This window comes from Anser anser (assembly GCF_964211835.1).
Source record: "Anser anser genome assembly, chromosome: 8".
Taxonomy (NCBI): domain Eukaryota; kingdom Metazoa; phylum Chordata; class Aves; order Anseriformes; family Anatidae; genus Anser; species Anser anser.
Window position 1 is genome coordinate 28,602,604 of NC_139728.1, and position 22,468 is coordinate 28,625,071.

At 38.9% G+C, this 22,468-nt stretch overlaps 1 protein-coding gene across 25 annotated transcripts in view; it reads left to right on the forward strand.

Moving 5' to 3' along the window:
* Positions 1 to 22,468, forward strand: part of FGGY (FGGY carbohydrate kinase domain containing) — a 305,857-nt gene that overhangs the window by 248,809 nt on the left and 34,580 nt on the right. For 24 of the 25 annotated variants that reach the window (XM_083847626.1, XM_083847610.1, XM_083847628.1 and 21 more), the window contains 4 exons: positions 10,354 to 10,461; positions 13,834 to 13,895; positions 18,956 to 19,103; positions 20,759 to 20,833. In XM_083847626.1, coding sequence (XP_083703752.1) covers positions 10,354 to 10,461; positions 13,834 to 13,895; positions 18,956 to 19,103; positions 20,759 to 20,833 — 393 coding nt within the window. Of the gene's footprint in view, positions 1 to 9,321; positions 10,262 to 10,353; positions 10,462 to 13,833; positions 13,896 to 18,955; positions 19,104 to 20,758; positions 20,834 to 22,468 lie in introns of those variants that run through there. The other variant, XM_083847622.1, reaches the window with a different exon arrangement.

A 22,468-nucleotide genomic window follows, 5' to 3' on the forward strand; every position in this document is an offset into this window, starting at 1 on the left:
TTTGCCTCTTGCTCAATTCCAAGGACAGACCTTACTGCCCTTATCTTCTGTTCATGGATTTCAGCTCTACCTGAATAGCATTCATGACTTGCCTCTTTATAACAGGAATCTCAGGATCTGACTTCCAAAGTAATAGTGCCTAATTCCAAGCTGCCATCATCTTCCACCACATGTGAAGTTAGTGACCCCGAGTTTTGTAGTGCCTCATGGGTACATCGCCCACAGGAATGCACATGTGAGTCTGCTGCTCACAGTGGGTCAGTAAAATCATCACTGAGCCATCAGGAGTCAGCTAGCAGAAATCTGCCAGCTCTCTGCAGATCTTGTAGAAGGTTGAGAAGTTTGTATTTATTCCTAAACAATTTTTATTTTTCCTCCTCTTTGATTGCTTGTCTCACAAAGTGCCAACAGGTAAGAAGTAATGTGATACAGCTTTTCCAGCCTGTGCTTTGAAGAAGCCAACTACCAGACACTCGGGTCTTGTTACAGCTCCCATCTTTTGCAAACTGCTGGCAAATTTCAGCAAACAATTGACACTGGACTGGAGGAGCACGTTGTTCAAACGTGGTCCTCTTGGCTTCAGTTGCCAGAGCATTCCTGGGTAAAAGGAAGATGCGGTGGCTAAGAGATCCACTGCACCTCCTGACACTGCCTTGCATATTTTTTCCATGGTGCACCATTTGCTTTTAAATAGTGGGTTGGGGATCACAATGTGCTTGTGATATCTCTATTCCTGCTCGCAATGCCTTTATTATGGCATAGAGAGGAGAATATATTTGTAAGCTGCCTGTATTTTTATCACAAAGTACGTGGGGGGACAGTCTCCTTACACAGAGCTTGAAGAAGGATTTGTTTGAATGGGAAGGAGCTGCAAAGACCTTGCTGGTAGCCTTGTGAAAGTTCAGTAGTTAAGAATTGTACGTGTTTGGATTTCAGTATTGTTTCTGAACTGGAGCACCCACTCTGTTTTGCCCTTGTGAGGGGAAAATATAACTGGGAAGGTTTAATGCAGCCCTAAATGTAGCGAGCCAAGCTTAACTTTCTTATAACTGAGTTGCCTTGCTCAGATCAGGTGGGCAATGTATAGTGAAAATAAGATGATGTATACTCACCCTATTGGGTTTAATCATGCTTGAATATTTTTTTCTCTCTCTGTCTCTCATTTAACTAACATCCTCTCTTGGCTGAAAACTAAATTTATAAAAGCACATTTTCTGGCAGAGAAATGATACTTTATCAACATTTCACCACTTTAAAAAAATAATAAGGCAAATGAAAAGCATTTTATTTCCAATATCATTTTATTCTTTTTTTTCCCCTACTTTTGTATTTTTCCCACTTTTATATATACTGTTTCAACCTTGAGTTTTGGAGTGGAAAGAGAAGTTGTCAAAAGTTTACAGCAGGAGAGGTAGGTATCATTCTTGCACTGTATTTCCCCCTCAGGAAAATGGTAGAATTTTATAATGTGAAAAATATTACTCTATTTAAAACAGATCTCAGTTGTCCAGGTTTCCTGGTTAATATTGGACAATTCTCTGAAGGGTGATATCATTGCAAGCTTCTTTTATAAGATTCATAGTTAAAAAAAAGAAAGAGAAATTATTTTAAAATCAGCATAGACAAAGCAATTGACTTTTTTGTAATCAAGTTTTTAAGAGCATGGACATGTGAAGAAATGAACTGAATAATCTGTAGCCTGTATTTGCACGATGTTGGCGACTGCAGTAGCACTCCTGGCCCTGGTTTCCTCTGGAATGTGCAAGGTTGCTGGGATTTGTCCCGTGATACGCTGCAGAAAGACGATGAGTAGAGGTGGTTTTTGCCAGGCAACTGACCTCCTATTTTTGTCCATAATCATTTCTTCATGTGGCTGTACCCTAAGAGGTACTGATACCACACTTACCATTGGCTGAAAACTGATGCGGCATATTGAGAAAAACATGAAATACCCAGAGTCAGCTCAGCTGAAGAGGCTGGATCTGGCTGGTATCTAAAATTGGGCTGCCCTGTAGAGAAGTCTGTTACTCTGTTAAAGAGTACAGTGAGTTATTTTAGCCCCGCAGCATCCTTTGTCAGAAGGTTTTCTCAGAAACACAACTTCAGACTGGCTTCTGGTGGCAGACCTCCAGAAACGCTGCTTATACAAGTGCAGCCTGTGACCTCTTACATTCCCAGCTCTTGGCAAGGGCCTGATCTCTTGCATTTGAAAAGGTAAAAGAAAATATAGCTGAATAAAACAACTGTAATTTAAATTTTGGGTAAGTGAGGGAAACAATTACTATCAGTTGTAAGTAACATTTTAGTTGGTGTGTTTAACTGGTTTATGAACCAGGTTCCTCTGGTTAGGGGGGGACCCCAAACCCTGCCTTATAGTTTCTGCTGATGGATTAGTTTTAAACAGTAAATGTAGGAGTGTGTAGTCATCTCCCTTGATTTAGGAGCATGTCTAATAAAGTTATGTCCAGTTCTCAGCTTCTGAAGTGTGTGTACGGCGGTTGTATGAAGTTCTTACAGACAAGGCTGTGACTGCAGGAGCTGTCTTTAGGAACTCATTTATTCCCTACATTTTAGGAAATAAGGAACATGGGCAGACAAATTCCTTTCTTCTTTCTTACCTAACTACAGTGTCCTTCATTTGAAGAGGGGTCTCTTACCTGTATGGACATATGCTAGCTTTCCTAGTTATAGACACTTGAAGGCTAGGGCCGACAGACTTCCTAGGGGTAGGTGCCCAAGTCTGTATTTGGATACCTAACCAACGGGCTTCACGTTCTGTATTCCTGAGCCAGAAGTCAATGGGAAATGTGGCATTTTGAAAATCAGACTACATATGAGTGTCTAACTACAAGTGTTAGCCTAGATCTTCAAGCACTGTAAATTGGCATAGCTCTGTGGAAGTTGATGGTTAATATGCAGGTTTGAACAAGTTGAGGCTTTGGCTCCCAAGGCTAGAAGCCCAGGTCCAAATGACTTTCTCTTTGTACCTAAGAATATAAGTTAAGTACAAGTTGAAATAACCAACATTATTGTGATTCAACGCATTCTTTCATTAAAAATTATAAGACTAAAAAAAATCAAATACCTTTCCTTATTTGGCCTTGAATAGAAATCTCACGGTGGAAATGTTTAACAATCTCAGTGAAGTTTTCCTCTAATTAATTCTTGATAGATACAGAGCCAGGTTGAGCAGTATATTATCCCATTGCATAAGTCACCTGAAATATTTTCAGAGATGAGGCGGTCGAGTTGCCGTAGGAATGTGTTGTTTTTTTTTCACTGGGTGTTAATCACATACCTTGTTTGGTGTGTAGTTTGTAGATCAGTCAATGTTCTGAGGAAAATTCAGAAAATCAGAACTATTTCTGTGTGCCTGTCATTCAACTTCTGCTGCTTTTCTTGTATGGGTTGCTATTTTGAGTAATAGCTCACAGTAGTCTCTATAAATTCATCTGCTTCTTCTACTCTAGGTTGTATTGTAAGTTTATTTGGGAAATAATTAAAGCAGGGATTGACCTGGAGTACTAGCTGCAAATTGTCATCAGAAATTTCAGATCCCAGTCTGCATTTTCAGGCAAACTTTGTGTATCTTTCTGATTCTAGTCATTTTTACTTAATGTGGGTTGTGTTTGGTTTGATTTTGTGAAACAAATTTGTGATGTTTAGTAATCATCCAGGTTACTTTGATAAACCCATGACATAGCCTTGGCAACTAATGATGGTGTCTATGTTCATCAAGGTATTTACGCAAGTGATTTCATGATATAAGCCAAAATACTTAAATTGTCAGTAAACAAATTCCCAAGATTGTCTGTGGTTGGATGTGTTCAGGCAGAATCCTTAAGTCCATGTTCTGTGTGCATGTGGTCTCCGCTCAAGTAACTTCCATGCTTTCAGTGGGTTAAAGTTAGCTCTGTGCAAAAATTGTTGTGGCATAGTCTTAATGTCATTGTAGAGCAACTCCATCCCTGTGGGCAGCCCATGGAATGCCAACCTGTCACAGGGAGGAGAGCTATGGGACGTGCCACCACAAGCTATGCAGCTACATAACAGAACGCTGATTGCCAGAGGGTGTAAGCTTGAAATATAATCAAATAAATTACTGCTGTTATATGACATATAGGAATCGGAATATTAATAAATTTTAATTTTCCTGAAACACATCTTTTGTGTTTCAAGACCTTATTTTCTTAAATATATTTTATAATCAGGCTAAAGATTGAATGCTGTTCTGTGTTTAATTACTGCTCATAATATGTATCATAGATTATCCCGAGTTGGAAGGGACCCCCAAGGATCATCGAGTCCCAACTCCTGGCTCCACACAGGTCTATCCAAAAATTCAGACCATATGACTATATGTTTTAAGAAGTTGACTGAACTCATTGCAATCTCAACCAAGAGAATTGCCCCCAGAATAATGGGGATACCTAGTTTTAAACCCATTTAGTGCTTGAGAAATAATGCCAGGATGGCAATTGTAGAGTAGGCATCATTACTCTGAAAATACAACTGTACACCCCAACTCTGCCCAGTTAATATATGTCTCCAGAAAGTGCTGTTATTAAATCATACATTCAGTAGCTATCAATATGACCTGACTTTGAACCAGAAGCCTAGAAATGAAACATTCTTGGGTTTCCCTTTGAATTCTCTCTCTCCTTTTTTTTTTAATTTGAATCTCTTTCATTCTTTGTCAGAGAGTTGTGGTCAAATAGCTATATAAGACCCATCTGTCAGCAGAAGCAAAATGATACAGATTTCTTAATACAGGATTTTATGCATCAGTGTAAGCCCCCTGAATTGAATGAATATCAGCATTCTCAACCCACAGGCAGTCAGAAAGTTTGAAAGTTAAACATCTGCAAAGAAGTTAATGAAAGTATTTGACTTGTCAGTGATCAAAGTCCAGACATGCAAAGAGTATTTACTGGTTGGTGACTGATACAGTGCTATTCCTTGTACTCGCTTCGATTGTTATTTTCTTTCATACCTGCCTTAGCATAACAAAAGCAGCCGTTATTCCGAATTTCTGGCTATAGAAGTTGATAAGTGAAATGATTTTCAAACAAATTTTCTGACCTAGCTTCTCACTAGCAAATGGTTACTTTAAAGAAATTGCAACGGTAGCGTGAAGGCTTAATTTTGCTTTTAGATAGGTGAGTGTAAATCAAGAATAGTTCCACATAAATTTGATTTTATCTCTGTATGTCATACTGCAATTAAATAGAGAAGCTGATACGGATACTAGAATGTTGACAGATATCAGAGGCCCAATGGCCTTTTTATGAAGAAGAAATGAAAATGGAAGATGTATATATATAGCGGTGTACACCCTTAATATAAAAGTTTATTTTTCAGGTAATAGCCACGTTCTCCAATAGTGGTGTTTTAAGGAATTTAACAGCAACAGAAGGTGTCATCTAAGGAAGAAAATAGTTCGAATTCATGCTCTCTCCAGCACGGCCTGTTTTATTTTATCTTGTCTCTGATTACCATTAACATTTACACAGAACTGAGGAGGAAACACAAGCATGTGCCTGATCGTTATGGCTAGTCTAGCAAAACAAAGCTAAATAAAACAAATCTCACATTGCAACTTGCTCACTTTATGGAATGGCTGTGTGCCTAGGTGATTCTCCTCTGTGAAGGTCTGCGTACTGTTCCACTCCTTGTCCCGAATGACAGTTCAGAAAGCTGAACTTATTTTGGATTAAATGCGCGGACTCCTTCGATTCCTTTACATGAGCTGTAAGTTAGCCTATAAGTAGAAAGCAGAGCTTTTTTTTGACATAATTTTTTGCAATAGAAGTGGATTTTTTCTGTTTTTGTTTTAGCCCTTCCCATTTGCCTCTCCCTCTAAACTAAATTAAATATATTATGGCTCTCTTATTAGTGACATTTAAACAGGTTCTTTCATACTTTAGCTTAGTCCTATATAGCCATTATATATTTTAAAGACATTTTTCATTTCTGTGGGCTGCCAGATGTGCTGGTGATGCCTTCTGATCTTAGATAGTTTGACATTGATTTTCTTAGCACACGCCAGGGTAGAAATCTGGTCTGTAACTCATCCAAATGATCTATTCATAACAAAAAGTGCCTTCTGGCAGTTGCACCACAGCTGAATACTGTTAAACTGAATTCATCATTTCATTTGTTTCTGATTGCTCTATATGTTTACATATCTTACATATTAGTATGATCTTTTGTAGAGCACACACTGAGGTTAAATCCTCCCAGATAGAACCTTTTCCTCCTTCTTTTCCCTTTCAGATGTTGAACTTCTCTTTTTCCATTTAAATGAACAAAAATCTTGGAACTGTTTAATGCTCATCTCAACAGAAATGAAGGGCTGAGCAAGTAGGAATGCACATGTTGGGGAGACAAGGAAAGGTGATATTTTCCTGCACAAAAGAATTCTTCCCTATCCACAGCTAGAATAAGTGTGAGGAATTGCTTGTCAGGGAGCATAACACTTCTGTAAGTAAGCATTGTTATAGATGGGGCAATAGTCCCTGTGTGAATATTTTCAAATGAAATATTTATAGATGCTGCTTGTGACTCAAAATGTGCATAGGTTCAAATGCTTCTCATCTCCCATCTTCTGATGCCTGCTGCAATAATTGTGCAGAGTGCATTCTGACATCTAGCAGAGGGCAAGTGACTTTACCCTCTCTGTGTTCCAGTTTCTCTATATGTAAAAAATAATAAACGTTAATGTGCCTCACAATAGGAGTGTGTTACAGGATGAATTTAAGTTAAATAGAAGGAAGAAAATCTGAGGCTCCTTTTGAATACAAATTTTAACTTTCAAAGAAGGATGTCATCTCTTATTTGCTTTAAAAATAAAAATCAATTGCCCATAAATCTAAAACAGATGTTGTTTTTCTACTAAAAAGATTAAGGATTTTCTTAAGCTCATTAAAGGAAAGAAATGACACCACATTGATCCATCTATATCATCATAAGAATGTCTGAAGGCAGTAGAAAACTATGAAAAGGACATGGTGTTAGTGGAACAAAAATAACCAAGTCTGGCAAACTGGGCAAACCTAAAACTCTGGGTTCTGCGGCAAACTTTGTACAATTTCTCCAACCTTACGCTTATGTCTAGTCATGTGTTTTAGTGGGATTGAGTGGTATGTATACTCAAATAGAATTTAGACTTGTTATTATGAAAATACAAATGCCAGCTGCTACATGGCTCGAAAAACTTAAGTGTCGTCCAAATTATTTCAAGGAGGGGAAATGGAAACCGTTTGCTATCTCTTACGCATATATTTGCAGAAGAATGTTCACCCTATTGCTTTTCAAAGAGGATGTGCCTGTTTCTGGGAGTCAGTTACTTCCCAATTTTCTCACTTACCATGCACATCAAAACCCAGAATTAAGCTACATGTCATGTTGTCTGCAAAATGTGGATTAAACTTTTTAAGTGAAAGGAGGAAATAGGAAATTTAATGATGCCACATACAGTACTAATAAATCCAAGCATGACAGCCAATGTTCTTTATTTTGGTTGGGAGTTCCTACCGCTGAAAAAAAATGATTACCTAGTATCCCACTAGCTATGTCCATCAAATACAGAGCTCCCTCGTTTGCTCTGCATACGTGTTGAAAGTTTGCTGGGATGTGTACAAATGGTACGTCAGTAGGAAGATGGTAGGAAAGGCTCAGTGTAATTTGCAAAGAGCCAGCATGGAGATACCTGTCCTGGCAAATTCTTGTGGGTGCCCAAAATACCAGGCCAGTGCTGGCTCCAGGGGCACTTTGGTCTTTTAATCAGTATAACCTTTTACTGTTATCAGATACACAGACCGATTTGGTAAATTGTGGAGCAATGACAGAAGAAAGATTTTTTAAGTGTACTATCCTTATTGGTATTTATGCCTTCTTATGTGTTCATAAAGCATCTTTGTACCTTTAATATCCCTGGAATATTTGGTCTATTCACACTATGCAGCAGTTGGATTTCAAGCCTGATACATGTGGTGTAGCTAGATTCTTCCTTCACAAGTCACAGTAGATTATAGAGTACTGCCAAGTTTGCTGGATCAAAAATACTTTGAGAGGAGACTTCAAAAAAACAAGTCCCTTCTGCTCTAAAAGTTCATTCCCACCTGTAGAGAGATGTGTTGTGTCCATGGCCGTAGGAAGGGAATGAGATGATGCTAGGGTCCTCAGCATAGTTCCAACACCAGTTCAGAGCAGATAGCAATCGTCAATTTTGACCTTATGTAGTGTTCTCAGTAAGGTCAGTGATGTGGAATTGGTTTAAAAATCAGTTTATTTTAGGATTTTAAATTTTAGAAACATTTAGTCAATAATTTCTGTTGCACTTCATTTTGTTATTGAAATTGTAAGAGAAGGCTTGCCCAATAGAGGTGTTGAAAACTCCAAGCTGTATTAATTTGTAGTTTTAAGAGAAAACAAAACAAAACCAAATGTCTTTGCAATGTTTTTGACGTAGCTTTGTCCACTTGGAGTCATAAATGCCTTTTTAAATTCAGTGCAGCTATTCTTGCTCTTTAATGGGTTTAGTCAGCCAAAATGTTACGCAGACACACAGCCACATGTGCACGCATACATCTGTAGCGAAAGTAAGACAGGGTACCAGAGCTGATAGGGGAGAATTGAGCAAGATTCTCCTATTTCTTAGACACGTTCCAGAGAGAAATCAGGATTACTTGAAACTGTAGGGATACGTTTTGAGAAACTGATTTTCATTGCTTTGTTCTTCTACTTAACATCATGACAAGAATCAGCTGTAATGCAATTTGGTGGCTGGAGAAGGCTATTGTTTGTGCAGAAACCTCCCTGCTGCTGGTATATTTACTAAACATGTGGGATGCACAAATGCCAGTAAACTGCATCTTAGCACATATTCCCCAGTTGCTAGCAAAAACTGTCTTTAAAGTTTGGCCCATTTAAATGTAAGGAGAATGTGCATTGAGTTTAACGGAAACAGGGCTGAATTTTTATTTACTGCTCCTTAACTATTTTTACATGAAATCCTCGCCTTATTGAAATTAACAGCAAACCTCAGGCATCCTTTAAGGAGTCTAGAATTTTGCTAAAGAAGAACAAAGTCTAAATACAAAAAAGCATTGTTCCATTCATATAATCATAGGATGGCTTGGGTTGGAAGGGACCTTAAATATCTAGTTCCAACCCCCCTGCCATGGGCAGGGAGGCCACCCCATAGATCAGGTTGGCCAAGGCCCCATCCAGCCTGGCCCTCAACACCTCAAGGGATGGGGCATCCGCAGCTTCTCTGGGCAACCTGTTCCAGAGCCTCAGTACCCTTATAGTGAAGAATTTTCTTCTGCAAGTCTGACCTCAGGTCTGGGATTGCCCTGACCCAAGTGCAGCCCCTTGCACTTGGACTTGTTGAACCTCCTGCAGTTCACATGGTTTATTTCTGGATCAGAATGTGAGTCTAGAAAATCTGTCTAGACTTTTAAAACTGGAACAGCTTCAGCAGAGGAAGGAAAATGCCTTTCACCCTTATAAACAGCTAATAGGTATCTTCTGAAGCAGAGAAAGGAAATGAAGCAGTGTCTCCCACATCCTGAGTGATGTAGCCACTGAAGAGTTGTATAGGAACAAGCCATCACTGTACGTGGGGATAGCACATCAGTTCCTGAAGGGGAGTGCTTCGATACCTGCCTTAACGAAAGAGCTCACAGATATGAAGGAAGGAACGTTTCGTGTAATGCTAAGCCTAAGTAAGAAGCAGAATCTAAAGTTGATCCAGGCAAATATTTCCTGTTGGTTAGGACAAGCAAATCCCCTTTTACCCAGGCCAGGTTTGCAGTTTCCATCCAAGGCACCTGCCTGGGAGCTGGCAGCTCTTGGGGGAACCTCTCTGTCTTTGTCAGCTGGATTCCCCCTTGCGTCTCAACTCTGAAAACATACAGGAGGAGCGCTCTGTAAACAGCGGCTAATGATAATGTTAGCTCTATTTTCTGATGACAGTCTAACACAGAGTGTTTTTTTCCAAATGCTCATTTTAGCTAAGGTGTTTTTCTGGAGAAGCAAGGCATTTTCTCTCTCCATGTAAAACACAGCTCCTATTCCTGAAAGTTTCTTGTTTGGCTTGGCCAGACCCAGCTGTTGTGTAAATGGGTGTGAGTGGGAGAAATAGGAGTTGTGCAATCAATAGCTGCAGCTGTGTTGTGTTGTCTAAATGCCAGCGGGGGACATACTTCTCCACATTCTCGATAGAGTAAATCTCTACTTATACATCTCCACTCATGTTGGTAACTTCATTGCAGAAGCAAAAATCGTTTTCAGTATTGGACTTGGACAGGTAGTTTGGGTCACTAAAGCTATTTCTTACTTTTCCAGGTCAGTGAAACACCCATTTTTGTGCCTGGTGTTTGGGGACCTTATTTCTCTGCTATGGTACCTGGATTGTGGTTGAACGAAGGAGGTCAGAGTGCTACAGGAAAACTGGTGAGTGTGTAGAGACACAGACCCCAAGATGGGAGCTAGCTGCCATCACTGCCATCATTTAGTATAGCTTCACTGCCAATTAAGCCAGAGCTTTGCCTGAAACATCTTTGCAAGATCATAGGAAAACCCATGCTGCTGAAAGCAGTAAACAATTAGGTGATTAGTATGTCCTTACAGCCTGTTCATTTTCATACTGGTAGGGAATTATATGTAGGACAGAGCACTAGGGGCATGTTTTCCTTTTATGATGACTGTGATTTTTTTTTTTATATAATTTTAGAGGCAAATAAATAGGCATTCATTCTTTATGTTAGCAGGAAGCTGAGATAGACTTTGAGATAAAGAAAATTACACATTTTGTTATATAGAACAATTGTACTTGTTCATTGATGGGTGTAAATGAAAGATGTATTGTATGGACAGAGTAGTGATATATTGACATGCTATCCTATCTAGTTAGATACCGCATACATTGTCACCTCAGTTCTTCCATTGAGTGCAAAGAGTCTGAGTGTGTTAGGTTAATTTAATTTATCAATAAAAAGAAAAAAACACGGTGGATCCTCAAAAAGTGAATTTTCATATTTAGAGGGAGGCACTCAGATCTAAAACACTGAAGTCAAATTTAAAGAAAGCTTAGGTGTGTAAAACAGTATTTAGGCAAACGTTGGCTGCTTGAGTCCTGAAGTGTCAACAAGAACTCCATGCCTGCTTAACCCCAAAAACTTCTAAAGCTCCCCATGCGGCTCCCTGCTCGCTCAATGCTGACCAGCCCTGAGCAGCAAGGTGCCAGGCTCCTATTGAGAAACTACAGGAAGCAGGGCCCAGTCCTGTGGGTGTTCTCTGTAAGCTCATGAAGCATACAGGTGGGTTTGGCCTTTCACAAATTGCAGGCATAATTTCTGTCTTACTCAGACCGAACACCACCTACCTTTTAAAAAGCCTTATGATCCGAGTACCCGTCCAGGAAGTAGCGGAGTCGGGCATCACTGCATTTACGCATTCCATATGAAACAATCACTGAACAAGGAACAGAAATAATCCTGGATCAGGAAGCTCAGACACACCCTAAGTGGTGAGCTATGACTTGGTGTTCCCTCCCGTGTGCGGTCCTTGGCCACGTGAGTCTTACATTCCTGTCTGCACAGTGTCACACCTTCAGTGGGAGAGTCATGCCTCTTCCTCCCCTCCAGCCTCCGATCCTCATCCCAGCACCTGGCTACCCTTAGCCTCATGGCTAAAGCACTCTCTCAGTAGGTGGGATGTGTATGTGTTAAATTTTTCAGATTGAGTTGGGGCTAGAACCAAAGCATCCCATTTTGTAGGTAACTGCTACAACCAGAAGTAAAATTTAGTTACTGCTCATGACAAACCACTTCAAAGGGAAAACAGCAAATCTCGTGCGTTACTTTGTAGGAGCACTTTCAGAGATGTCTCTATGCATTTAACCCAAAGAGGGTGGAGACATTCAACTAAGCTCTAGAGAGGATACAGCAAGTCAGTGTTCTCTGTTAGCTGGCATATGGTTGTTCCACACTTAAAATGTACTGCGAGCTTTATGTTAGGGCATTTCAAAAAGATGGTTTCAAAATACCTTTTTGGTAATTATTGGATTCCATTCTAGTACCAGAGAACAAGGTGCTCCTGAGTCATTTAAGAAATTGCTGGAAAAATGTATTTACTTGTTAGGATGCATAGCAGAAGTCAACTGTAGTAATATTAGGTATATTAGGGAAGCTATCTTACTGAAACATTCTTAGAATATTTAGTGTGGTTTTGTTGAGGTTTTATGTACAGCAAACACATGAGGAGCCACAGGAAGAAACAGTCTGTGCACACTAGCGTGGAGGATAGACATTCAGCATCATTACAATTTAAAGCTATAGTCTTTGTAGGCTTCTGCTTTCTCAAGCTTTTACCTTCTGGACATGTTTTGGGATTCTTTTCACTGCTTGGTCTATGCCCAAAGGTGAATTATTTTAATGAAATTGGAGCTGTCTGTTGAATTTAAAAGTAAAACTGATATACTTCCCTTTAAAAATCTCTTAATTAATTTTTTATTGATATAGCTATGAAAAAGTCTGCTGGATTTTGAACATTGGTTCACACAGAGTCCAAATGGACAATTGAAAACTCTGCTTTGAAAAAATTTTTTTTTTTAATTTATAGAAAGAAAGATATGGCATAACAGAGACAAAGGATGTCATGATATCATTACAAACTTTAAAATAAAGAATAGCAGAAAAGAGTTTCTGTATGCAACCATCATGTGGCCATGTCTTGAATTCAGAGCATTTAAATGTCTAACTTTATAACTACTGTAACATTTTTGTGTAAAGTGTTTTCATAGCACATACATATATATGATACTTATTTATAGATTTATTTCTGAATTTATGAGCTGCTCCTGCGTTCTCCAGAGATTATTCAATATTGAAAATATCAGGCCAGAGCTTTGTTTCTAATGCATCTGCATGTTTGAGTTTTGTCTTTGATGTAAATCTCAGAAGGAACAGGCATACGTTATTTTTATTCCTACGTTCAGATGCATATGCTTCATTATAAAAATGTTGCTACGCTGTTTAAGGTCTAAACTCATACAGTGAAAAATGAAGTACCTAATGTGGTTTGCTGCCAGTAGGTATTGCCAAACATAGTCGGTGCAGTTGAGTAGCTCTAGTTTTGCTTCCTTAGCTGTTATCGTCACTCTGATGGAATATTATAAAAAGGCCACAAAACCTGCTGAATTAGTATTAAAAGTCCATGTACTTCTACCTGATACTTTGTTTTGTGAATAATGGTAGCCATCCTGGAGTTGAGGAATGATTTAAAATTTAGTACAGACAGAGCCTGTACTGAGCATTTTTTATAGCAGTAATTGCTTGTAGGGGAAACATTTTGTTTCCTGCATTGAGCATATGGAGCATCTATCAGGATGACAACACACCTTGTGTTTTATCTTAACAGTGTGATATAGAAAGATGTAGGGATTTCAGCCAAGTAGATGCTCTTGGTAGAATTCCAGTGAGGGTATGCACACAAGCAAGAGGAGAGATTAGAGGACATATTCTCAAATATTGTTGGACGGAAAAAAAAATCCATCCTTTCAGCTTGCTGTTCTGACTCAGGAGCGATATGCTTAGCATGTTGCCTTATTTTGCTATACAGTTGTTTTTACTTACTGTTCTTAGGCCAAATTGTGAATCCAGTAATGTCAGTGGGAGTTTTGCCATCGGCTTCACGAGGACTTAATACCTCATAAGTAATTTAGAAGCTCTCGTCTTTTTAAAGTTATGAAACTGCATTGCGCTTTTCCAGGACGGAATTTTTAAGAGGTATTCATTCCATAAATGTTGTTTTCCTCTTTTTCAGATAGAGCATGTGGTCCGAGGCCATGTTGCCTTCCCGGAATTACAATCAAAAGCCGCAGCCAGGTCACTGTTCTTATTTCTTTGTAACTTGCCTGCCTCACCAATTGATGATACACTCTATTCCCAGCACTGAGAAACTGCAGTGCTGCATACATATTCTGGAACATGGGAATCAACAGAGCGATACTGGTTTGGAAGTATTTACAAAGGCTTCCCAGGCGATTGCTCAGAGATCAAAGCTTTAACCTCTCCTCGGATACCTTCAGGGTATCTAGGTGGTGATACCAACTTCCTGCTTTTCGGCGTATTTTGTATCCAACCCAGCATATTTCTTGGTACCGGAGCATCAGCGCTGTTCAGCAGAGCATCTTGAGCTAATGATGTGTCTTTATTTGACATATTAAGCTCTATGGATGAGATAGGGCTTAATTAGGAATAGATTATTAAATATTTTTGGAACGGTCATATAAAGGAAAGTATAGACACTGTATGAAACTCCCGCATGACAGCAAAAATAGAACACAGAAAGCCAGGATAAATTTTCAGACAAAGCTTAAGATGTAGGAGATATTCGCATGGAGTTCCAGGATTCCTTGAGCATACGAATATGAGAGATGTAGAATTGTAGTTTGGTCTGCTTTAGAAGTGGATGAGGACAGTTCAGACACTTCTGTTGGATCTGAATGTTCTGAGATTATTTTGGCTTGGATTCCTTTTAACATGGTTCACATCACTCCCAGAGAGATCTTAACTGAACAATTAGACACATTGGATGAAAAATTGATTCTCTCTTTAATTTCTTTTTCTTCCTTGGACCAAAGAAGGAAACAGCAAATTTTCCACTTTATCTCCAGTTTATCACTGTGGTCTAAAAGACAAGTGACAGTCCTGAAATATGTATTAAAATTCAGGTAGTTGCAGTTACTTTCAGTCTTTCCTGGGGAGATAAAGCTACCTGGTTTCTCTGGATGACCCTTTGATGCTTTGTAATTTTCAGTGTCTTATTTGTTTGCTAAGAACTTGACCAGGATTCCCAGAAATCTATTGGACTTCATTCAGTATGGAATAGATTCATACTTCCTAGAATTCTCTTTGTTGTTCTTAAAAAAAGAAAATCAGGAAACGAATCTGTGTGTTGGAATAATCGTTGATCTGGACTGCTTGTGGGGTGTTTTTTTCCAAAATTTTAGCTTCCAGGCCATTTTTCCCCGAACCCCCATATGAAGTGCAAGCTTAAGACAAAGAATTAGCTTGGTCTCTAGTGCCAGGAGAAACCATTTTTTGGTGTGCTGCAAAAAAAAATGAGTATGCGGTTGCCTGCTTGTCTGTACTGGGGTCTGATACTGACTGACCACAACCGATTTCATAGTGCAAAGAGTTTAGATTGTGATCCGGATAGGCCACTAAATACAGAATATCGGGAAGAGAAAGCCATGTTATCTGAGGTTGTGGTATCATAACTTTGGATTTGAGTCTTCTGCGGTAAGTAAAACTGTGAAAGAGAGCACTGATAAAAAGATTGTAATATTTTATTAAAAGGATTATAAAATTTTTATAAATATTCATTTGTTCAATGTATTTTTATAATGCTTTCCAGATATTACACTCCTAATGAAATGTTTTGATAGCTATAAACTTAGTAAACCAGTCTTTTATTAATTCTGCCATCCCCTTTCTCCCTCTCCTTCTCAAATATTTGTAAATTTTCAATAATTCAATTTGAATCAACAAAAATCGGTTCTCCGTATTAGTTTCTTTCTACATATTGAACACAAACTGTAGCCTTATATTAGGGACTATAGCGGTAGCTGTACAAGTGTGATGCATTTTTTTCGCTAACAGTGTTGGCCCAGACTTCGGACTGTGTTTACTTGCATTAAGTCATATACTTAGTGAGAACATAGTGTCTCGTTTGGAGGATTGTTGATGATGGTAATAAATTACGTGCCTGGAAATCTCAGCAGAATATTTCAGAGTCTCTCTTTTTATTATATTATATTTAGTATATTCTTGGTGTAGAAATTTATATCTGTCCCGCAATTGTGAATGGTCACTGAAAGAAAACAAATTCCATGCTTACGTGTGCAATTGCATGTTCCCTTTACTTCCCATGCAAGGTGCAACACTGGGAAGAGTTAGGCTGGTTTTGTAGTGACAAAAAGCACATGTCTATCTGGACACTTAAAAGAAAAACATCTGAGGTCAAAAATATATTTTTTGACCTCAGATTTGTAGGCCTCTTATTTGCGGCCTACTTCTGTCTTCCCAAGCCTGTCTTTCCTTCCTCTCAGGCTCCCAACACTGCAAACAAGTAGGCTCAGCAGTGTCAAATTGCCTGCTGAGCAGCTGGCCTCAGAAGCCTCACTCTGCAGATTTCTGTTCCTTTGCATATACCAGGAGCAAGAGTTTGCATGCTGCATTTATCATTGTTTCAGCTGATTTGTGGTAACTTGTTAGGGCGTGAGTGGCTTAGATGCGCTTGCCAGAAGCCAGCTCCCAATGACCACTTGTGCTGAAGACCAGTCTTGTGCAACCCTCCCAGTCCTATTCCCATGTTCTCTTTTCCCTTCTTTTACTGGAACTGGAGAGGGTTGAGTTACATGAGGATTGTCCGGACAGCTGTAAATTTAGCAGTTGGTCTAACTAATTGACGTACTCGGTGAACATCAAAGCTTCTTTTCTTTTTTTTTCCCTGCAGTTCAGTGAGTTGCAGAAATTTCTGTTTAGATAACACGTTTGGTCTTCACTCTATATATTGTGTTGGTCTGACATCTACCCATCACATACAGTAAAATCCAGTATATGTAGTCTAGAGTAGGAAATCAAAGAAATAACACCATCATTTATGCTTTAAAATTTAAATACTTATGTTTCCTAGAATCACAGTTTCTAATCTTCTAATGGAAAAAAGGTCCAACTGTTTGCCATCAAAGATTATATGCCCTTTGGTGTTGAGCTGTGTTTGTCAAGAGCTTTGTTTTGGTACAGAATTTGCTTTCCTTCACTTTTTGATGCCATTTCCCCATCTAATGGCTCCTGAAAGAAGAATCAGGGAAGTAACACACGATATCTGTCAGCTCTTCTGGGATCTTTCAAGCAGAACATTGTAATATTTGGCAGTTTTCTATATGTATGGATTTTTGCAGCCTTTTTTTGTAGATTTGAAAATCTAAAATTTCTAGATTTTTTCCTCAAAGATGCATGCTGACACCTTCCAGGATTCTTAAACAGATTAAATACCAAACTCAGTTGCTTTTTGAAATCATGCCCCTAATAAGAACATAACCCTGGGCAAACTTGTATTGATTTCTTATTCTCCACTTTCAACATAGTTCCTTTTTAAGAGCAGTAGCTTGTGCCTAGCTCTGCAAACCAGATCCAGCTGCTACTGATAGCATCTCCTGGAATTGGATAGAAAAAGCTTCAGAGAGCTCATGGTGTAATACTGCAGGCTTGGTAGAAACTGGAGTAGCAGGAAATTAAGGATTTTGCCAATCACTCAGACCAAATATAGTGCCTCAAACCCACATCTATATATAGACAAAAAGAGGAAAAGGTGTGAAAAAGTGTAATTCCAAGGTTATCTGGATCCTAAGCATAACTGGTTGAACTTCAGCTTGTTTTGTGCAGTCCTTGCATTCTGGTTCAGAGTGGCACGAATGGCTAACACTTGCAAGAGTAATCAAGCTGCATGGAGATCAGATGGAAGCTGGGATTTCTAGTGGGTTTCTGGTTGAGTGAAACTTTCCTTTCTTTTTCTTCTCAACGGTCAAACCTTGGATTAGACTGCAAATACAATGACTTTGTCCTTACACATAATGCATATAGCTCAGTCTTTAGGGATGTAGAAAGTAGGGCCACCTCTACACAAGGGAAAAAAAAAGGAAAGAAAAAAGAAAGAAAAAAGACTGTGACCTCAAAATTATCATCATTCAGGTCCAGGAAGACACATAAAGCACATTTAAAAGTATGTGAATAATGATGTGAATTAGTTATTTTAATGTCTTCCAAGTGTACTTCAGTTTGAATGATATCCTCTGATAGCATACACATGGTAAGGTATAATTGAAAAAACATGTAGCTGAATGGTTGAATGCAAAGTATAAATATACAGCTGCTAGCAGGTCAGAAGTCAAACTAGTAAAGCATATGCCAAATTCCCTTAGGGATCTCATTAGTGTGTGATTGAATATACATGTAGAGGCTAAATGAATATCACTGTTTGGGTCTACAGTGGATGAGACAATGACTAATCAATTGTAATTAGGGTTAGATGTATTATTGACCCACATGTCTAGAATTAAATGCCCCACTTGGAGATTTCCAAGGAGTTGAAAAATATATACGAATCTGTTTATGATAGTATGAGTGTTTGAAAAAATATTCTGAGCATAATTGCAACATTTTTTAAATGGAATGTCACTAGAGCTATTGCAAGCCAAAGCACTGAAGAATTCACTGTTAGTCCTAAGATTACTGGTTGTCCAGGAAAATGTCTGGTGAATGTTGTGGAGCTGGGTGTAGTATCTCAACTTAGATACAATCATATTTAGGCCCATGTTCGGCTCCTCCCTAAAATAGCAGCCACTTGGTTTCTCTCCTCCACCCTTACTGCTGCATTTTAATCATAACACATACTGAAATAATTACGGTTTAAAAAAGGAAAGCTGAAAGCCTAGTGCTATTGATTAATTGGAGAAATTTTTAAACATGCGTAACTCTCTCGGCTTTCTTTTCTCCAGCTTTCTCTTTCAGTGTCAGCACCTTTCTGTTAGAGCCGAGCAGCATCAAAGCACAAAATATCAGACTACTTTGTCTTGAGTAGAGGCCCATAGGAGACAATGTACAAACTCAAGATCACAAGCTTCTAGTATCTTCCCTCATCCTACAGACCTGAGGAATTTGGATCATCTGTTGGATGGACATGGAGAAAGCCGGCCCCACTGCCCGCACTCTGCAATGCCATGAGCTTGGCAAGCAGAGACTTTTGTCTTTCTCCCCCTTTGTTTTACTTTTGGGATTTGGGATTCTTTGATGGGTTTTCTGCATTTGATAGTAGTACAAATGTTTTATGTTTGATGAATAACCTCCCCCACTTTTTTTCCAACTTGTTTTTCTTCTAGAGCTCAAAGTATATATACATACTTGAACAGTCACCTGGATCTGATTAAGAAATCCTTGCCTGTGGGTTTCCTCACTGTTGATTTACATGTTTGGCCAGATTTCCATGGTAACAGATCTCCCTTAACAGATCTGACACTAAAGGGCATGGTAAGAAACAGCCTGTCTTTGCAAAGAGGTCAATACAGGGTAAAAAGAAAAAAAATCTGGAAGAAGCTTTTTTTTCAATTTTGAACATACTCCTCCTCAGCTATTTAAACTATCCCATAGGATTTGGGTTTCTTGCTGTATTTTGAAGCGTGCTTATGTTTCAGTAGAAAACCAGAGATCATTATAGTTCAGATATCACTACAGCCGCATTTATTTTCTGAAAATGAGGAGTGTGTCTCCCAGTATCTTTCCCAGGAATCACACTTCAGAACACTGACTAGCAGTGCTCACACTTGTTGTTAACTCACCTCCCTACCTGATTTTGCATCTCTGCTGTAATGAGTTTTAGCACAAATTTGAGTATACTTACCTGGGAAATGAATGAAACATTCTCTTGAGAGATGGCTTAATTAAAGAAGTTAAATGTTCAGTAAAGGTACTTTATTAGAGTTTCTGGGTGGTAAACTTCAACAGAAACTGAAAAGCTCCTTTGCTTTTTGTTAAAAATCGGCATAGATGGTAAGAAATATGCAGGCATGGTCCTTCATACGTCTTTGTTCAAAGCTAAACCCAATCTTCTGTGGTTTTCAAAATGCTACGTTTGGAACTCAAGGGGCTTGAAATGTTGCGTTCTGTACAAGGAAATTTTCAGAGCATTGCAGTCTGGAACCAGAGAGATCCTTTGCTGGGGAGCTTTTCAGCCCCAATTTAAACATTTGGATGTTTCTTTTCGCTGAACGTCATGGTGGTAGATAGGCTAGATAGCAGGCCAGGATGTTACTGTGCAGGGTCATAACAGAAAGCTGTCATAAGGGCATAATTTGATGGTATCAAAATGCCTAGTGATTAATGCAAAAACATACATCAAAATGTCATCTCGTCCTTGAAGTGAGTATCTCAAGCTACTTTCCAGCACCAAAATTTGCTGTATTTGAGGCTGAGGTATAAAAGGACAGTTGTAAGCACTGCCACACATTTTAAACTACAAATGGGGGAAACAATAAAAAATACAGATAGCTTACATATTTGTGTGGTCCTATTAATACCTGCATTGTTCTATGGAAGAACCATAGCCTTCAGCAGAATCAGAATTTCTCTTGGTATGATGGCTGTACGCAAATATTGGTAATAGCAGTGCATTTTCTCTGCCACATTTATCGCTGCACTCAGGTCTTGCCTATGTTGATATTAATCCAGAGTAACTACAGTGCAATATTGATTTATGTCAGAGTAAAGGAGGTTAAGATATGGTATTTAATTATTAATTGTCTTTCAGCGTTAGGGTGCTTGGAAAGGAGAGGGAGAAGTGCTTTTAAAAACTTATTTTTATGTAATAGCATTTTCATATTATTACATTAAATACATTCACAAGCAGTGTCTGAGTCATAACATAAAACTGTCAGAGTTAATCTATCTCTAATCCCACACAATATGCTGTTTGTTCTTTATTTCTGTGCAAGGGCAAGAGCAATTTATGTGGTTCTTCCCCAGATCAGGAATAACATGTTTAACATAATATTATGTGTACAGCTTACAAAAATAGGGCTTAGAATTAGCACTCAAACTTGTTACAACAAGAAACCATAGAAAATAAAGAGTTTTACCTTGGCTGGATTTGTAATTTTATTTTATTTTATTTTTTTATCTTTGCACAGGTTGTTGGACTAACATTGTCTCGGGGTCTGGATGAACTTGCCCTTATCTACTTGGCCACGATTCAAGCCATTGCTGTAAGCCATTTTAAGTGCATAAAAGAATAAATGAATTGTCTCATGTTCTGTGGCGGACTGATCATTCCCTTCTGCTAAACAGATTTCTAATAATAGCTGAATTCACTTAATGGACTTCTTAAAGGAGCAAGATACTGTTTACCCACATTGGTGACGACTCCCTGCTGTAGGAGACAGAGCGTGGAGAGTATGTTCCCCTAAGAAGTTTGTGTATGACAATTCAGAACCTTTGTGTCTGATGCAGCTGTGAGGAAAGAGGCTGATAGTATATGGGGCAGTGTTGACATCGTGGGCGTGGAACTTGCTCTCCCCTAAGATGCCCGAGTTTCAAATTGTTCCTAAATCTGTGGATTTCCCTGTGTTGCCTGATCAATGAGCCAGAACTGCACCGCAGCCAAGTTGGAGTGGGTCAGTGGTTCAGTCGGTAGCTCTCCTGACTGAATGGACCAGATCTCATTCCTCCTTTGTTGCAAGGCAAGCAGTTGTCTTGTACATGGCATTTCCAGTCTGTGGCTGTGTTTCTGTAAAAGCAGACGAGAGACAATCGTTATGAGAACAACACAGATGTTTGCTAACATACATAGATGGATAATTTTATTGAAAAACTTTTTTTTCTGCCCTAGTTTTCTCAGATGAGAGACTTTCTGGAACCCACGATTTCCAGTTCACAAGAAGTTCTATTTTAAAATGAAAACCTGGGTCAAAGAAGTTGTTTTGAAACACTGGTGCAGGGTATTTGCAATGGGGCGTGCTATCCCCAGGCATTTGGTGACTGCAGCTGACATTCCTTTGACATCCTTTTTGTGATTTTTTTTTTAAAAAGCTTGTTGAACTGGAGGTGTTTTTGCAAAACATTAACAGTTTGATGAATTGGGGAGTTTTCCTGACAAAACTCTGTTCACTTGGAAAACTTCCAAACTCCTCTACTGGTTAAACAACAACTTTGCTAGGCTGGGTCAGCCATCTGGGATGGAGGGTGGGCGGCTGCTGTAAATTTACTGTGAATTGTACATCTTATGTGTTAACCCTCCATCTTCAGCAAATAACAGTGAGTCTGGGATTGATTGTTGTCAGTTTTGATCCTTTTAAATCTAGCTTGGTTTACCTGATGCTTCGGTATAATCCCCCAATTTAAATAAGAATGTGTAGGAGAGTTTAAACAATGCCAGCCACTGATACCGCCTTGAAAGAAACTGAAAACAAAACCTCCCAGTATCGAACAGGTGCTCAGGTATTGTACTGTGCTAATGAGGTGGAAACCTTCTCAGCTGGAAATCCTGGGAAAGTCACCTATTATCTCATTGTGCGATACAACTCACATTTTATTGTAAAACACGAACACTGTGTTTGACTCGAAATTCAGCATCTGTAGATCATTTTGATAGTTAATTGCATTGATCATCAGATTTAATATAAAAAGGTCATACACTGCTTTTCATTGTAAGTTCACAGAAGTTGATTTTTCTGTAAACGCTACTGAAACAGTAACTAGAAAGTAGACAGAAGTAGACTTGGTTTTCACTTGATACATTTACTAACTGCTGATGTGATGCCTAGGAAATTTAATTTTACTCCCAGTTTTAGCTTTGTTTTGCTGATGGAAACAGTTCTTGCTCAGGACAGCCCCAGTCCTGT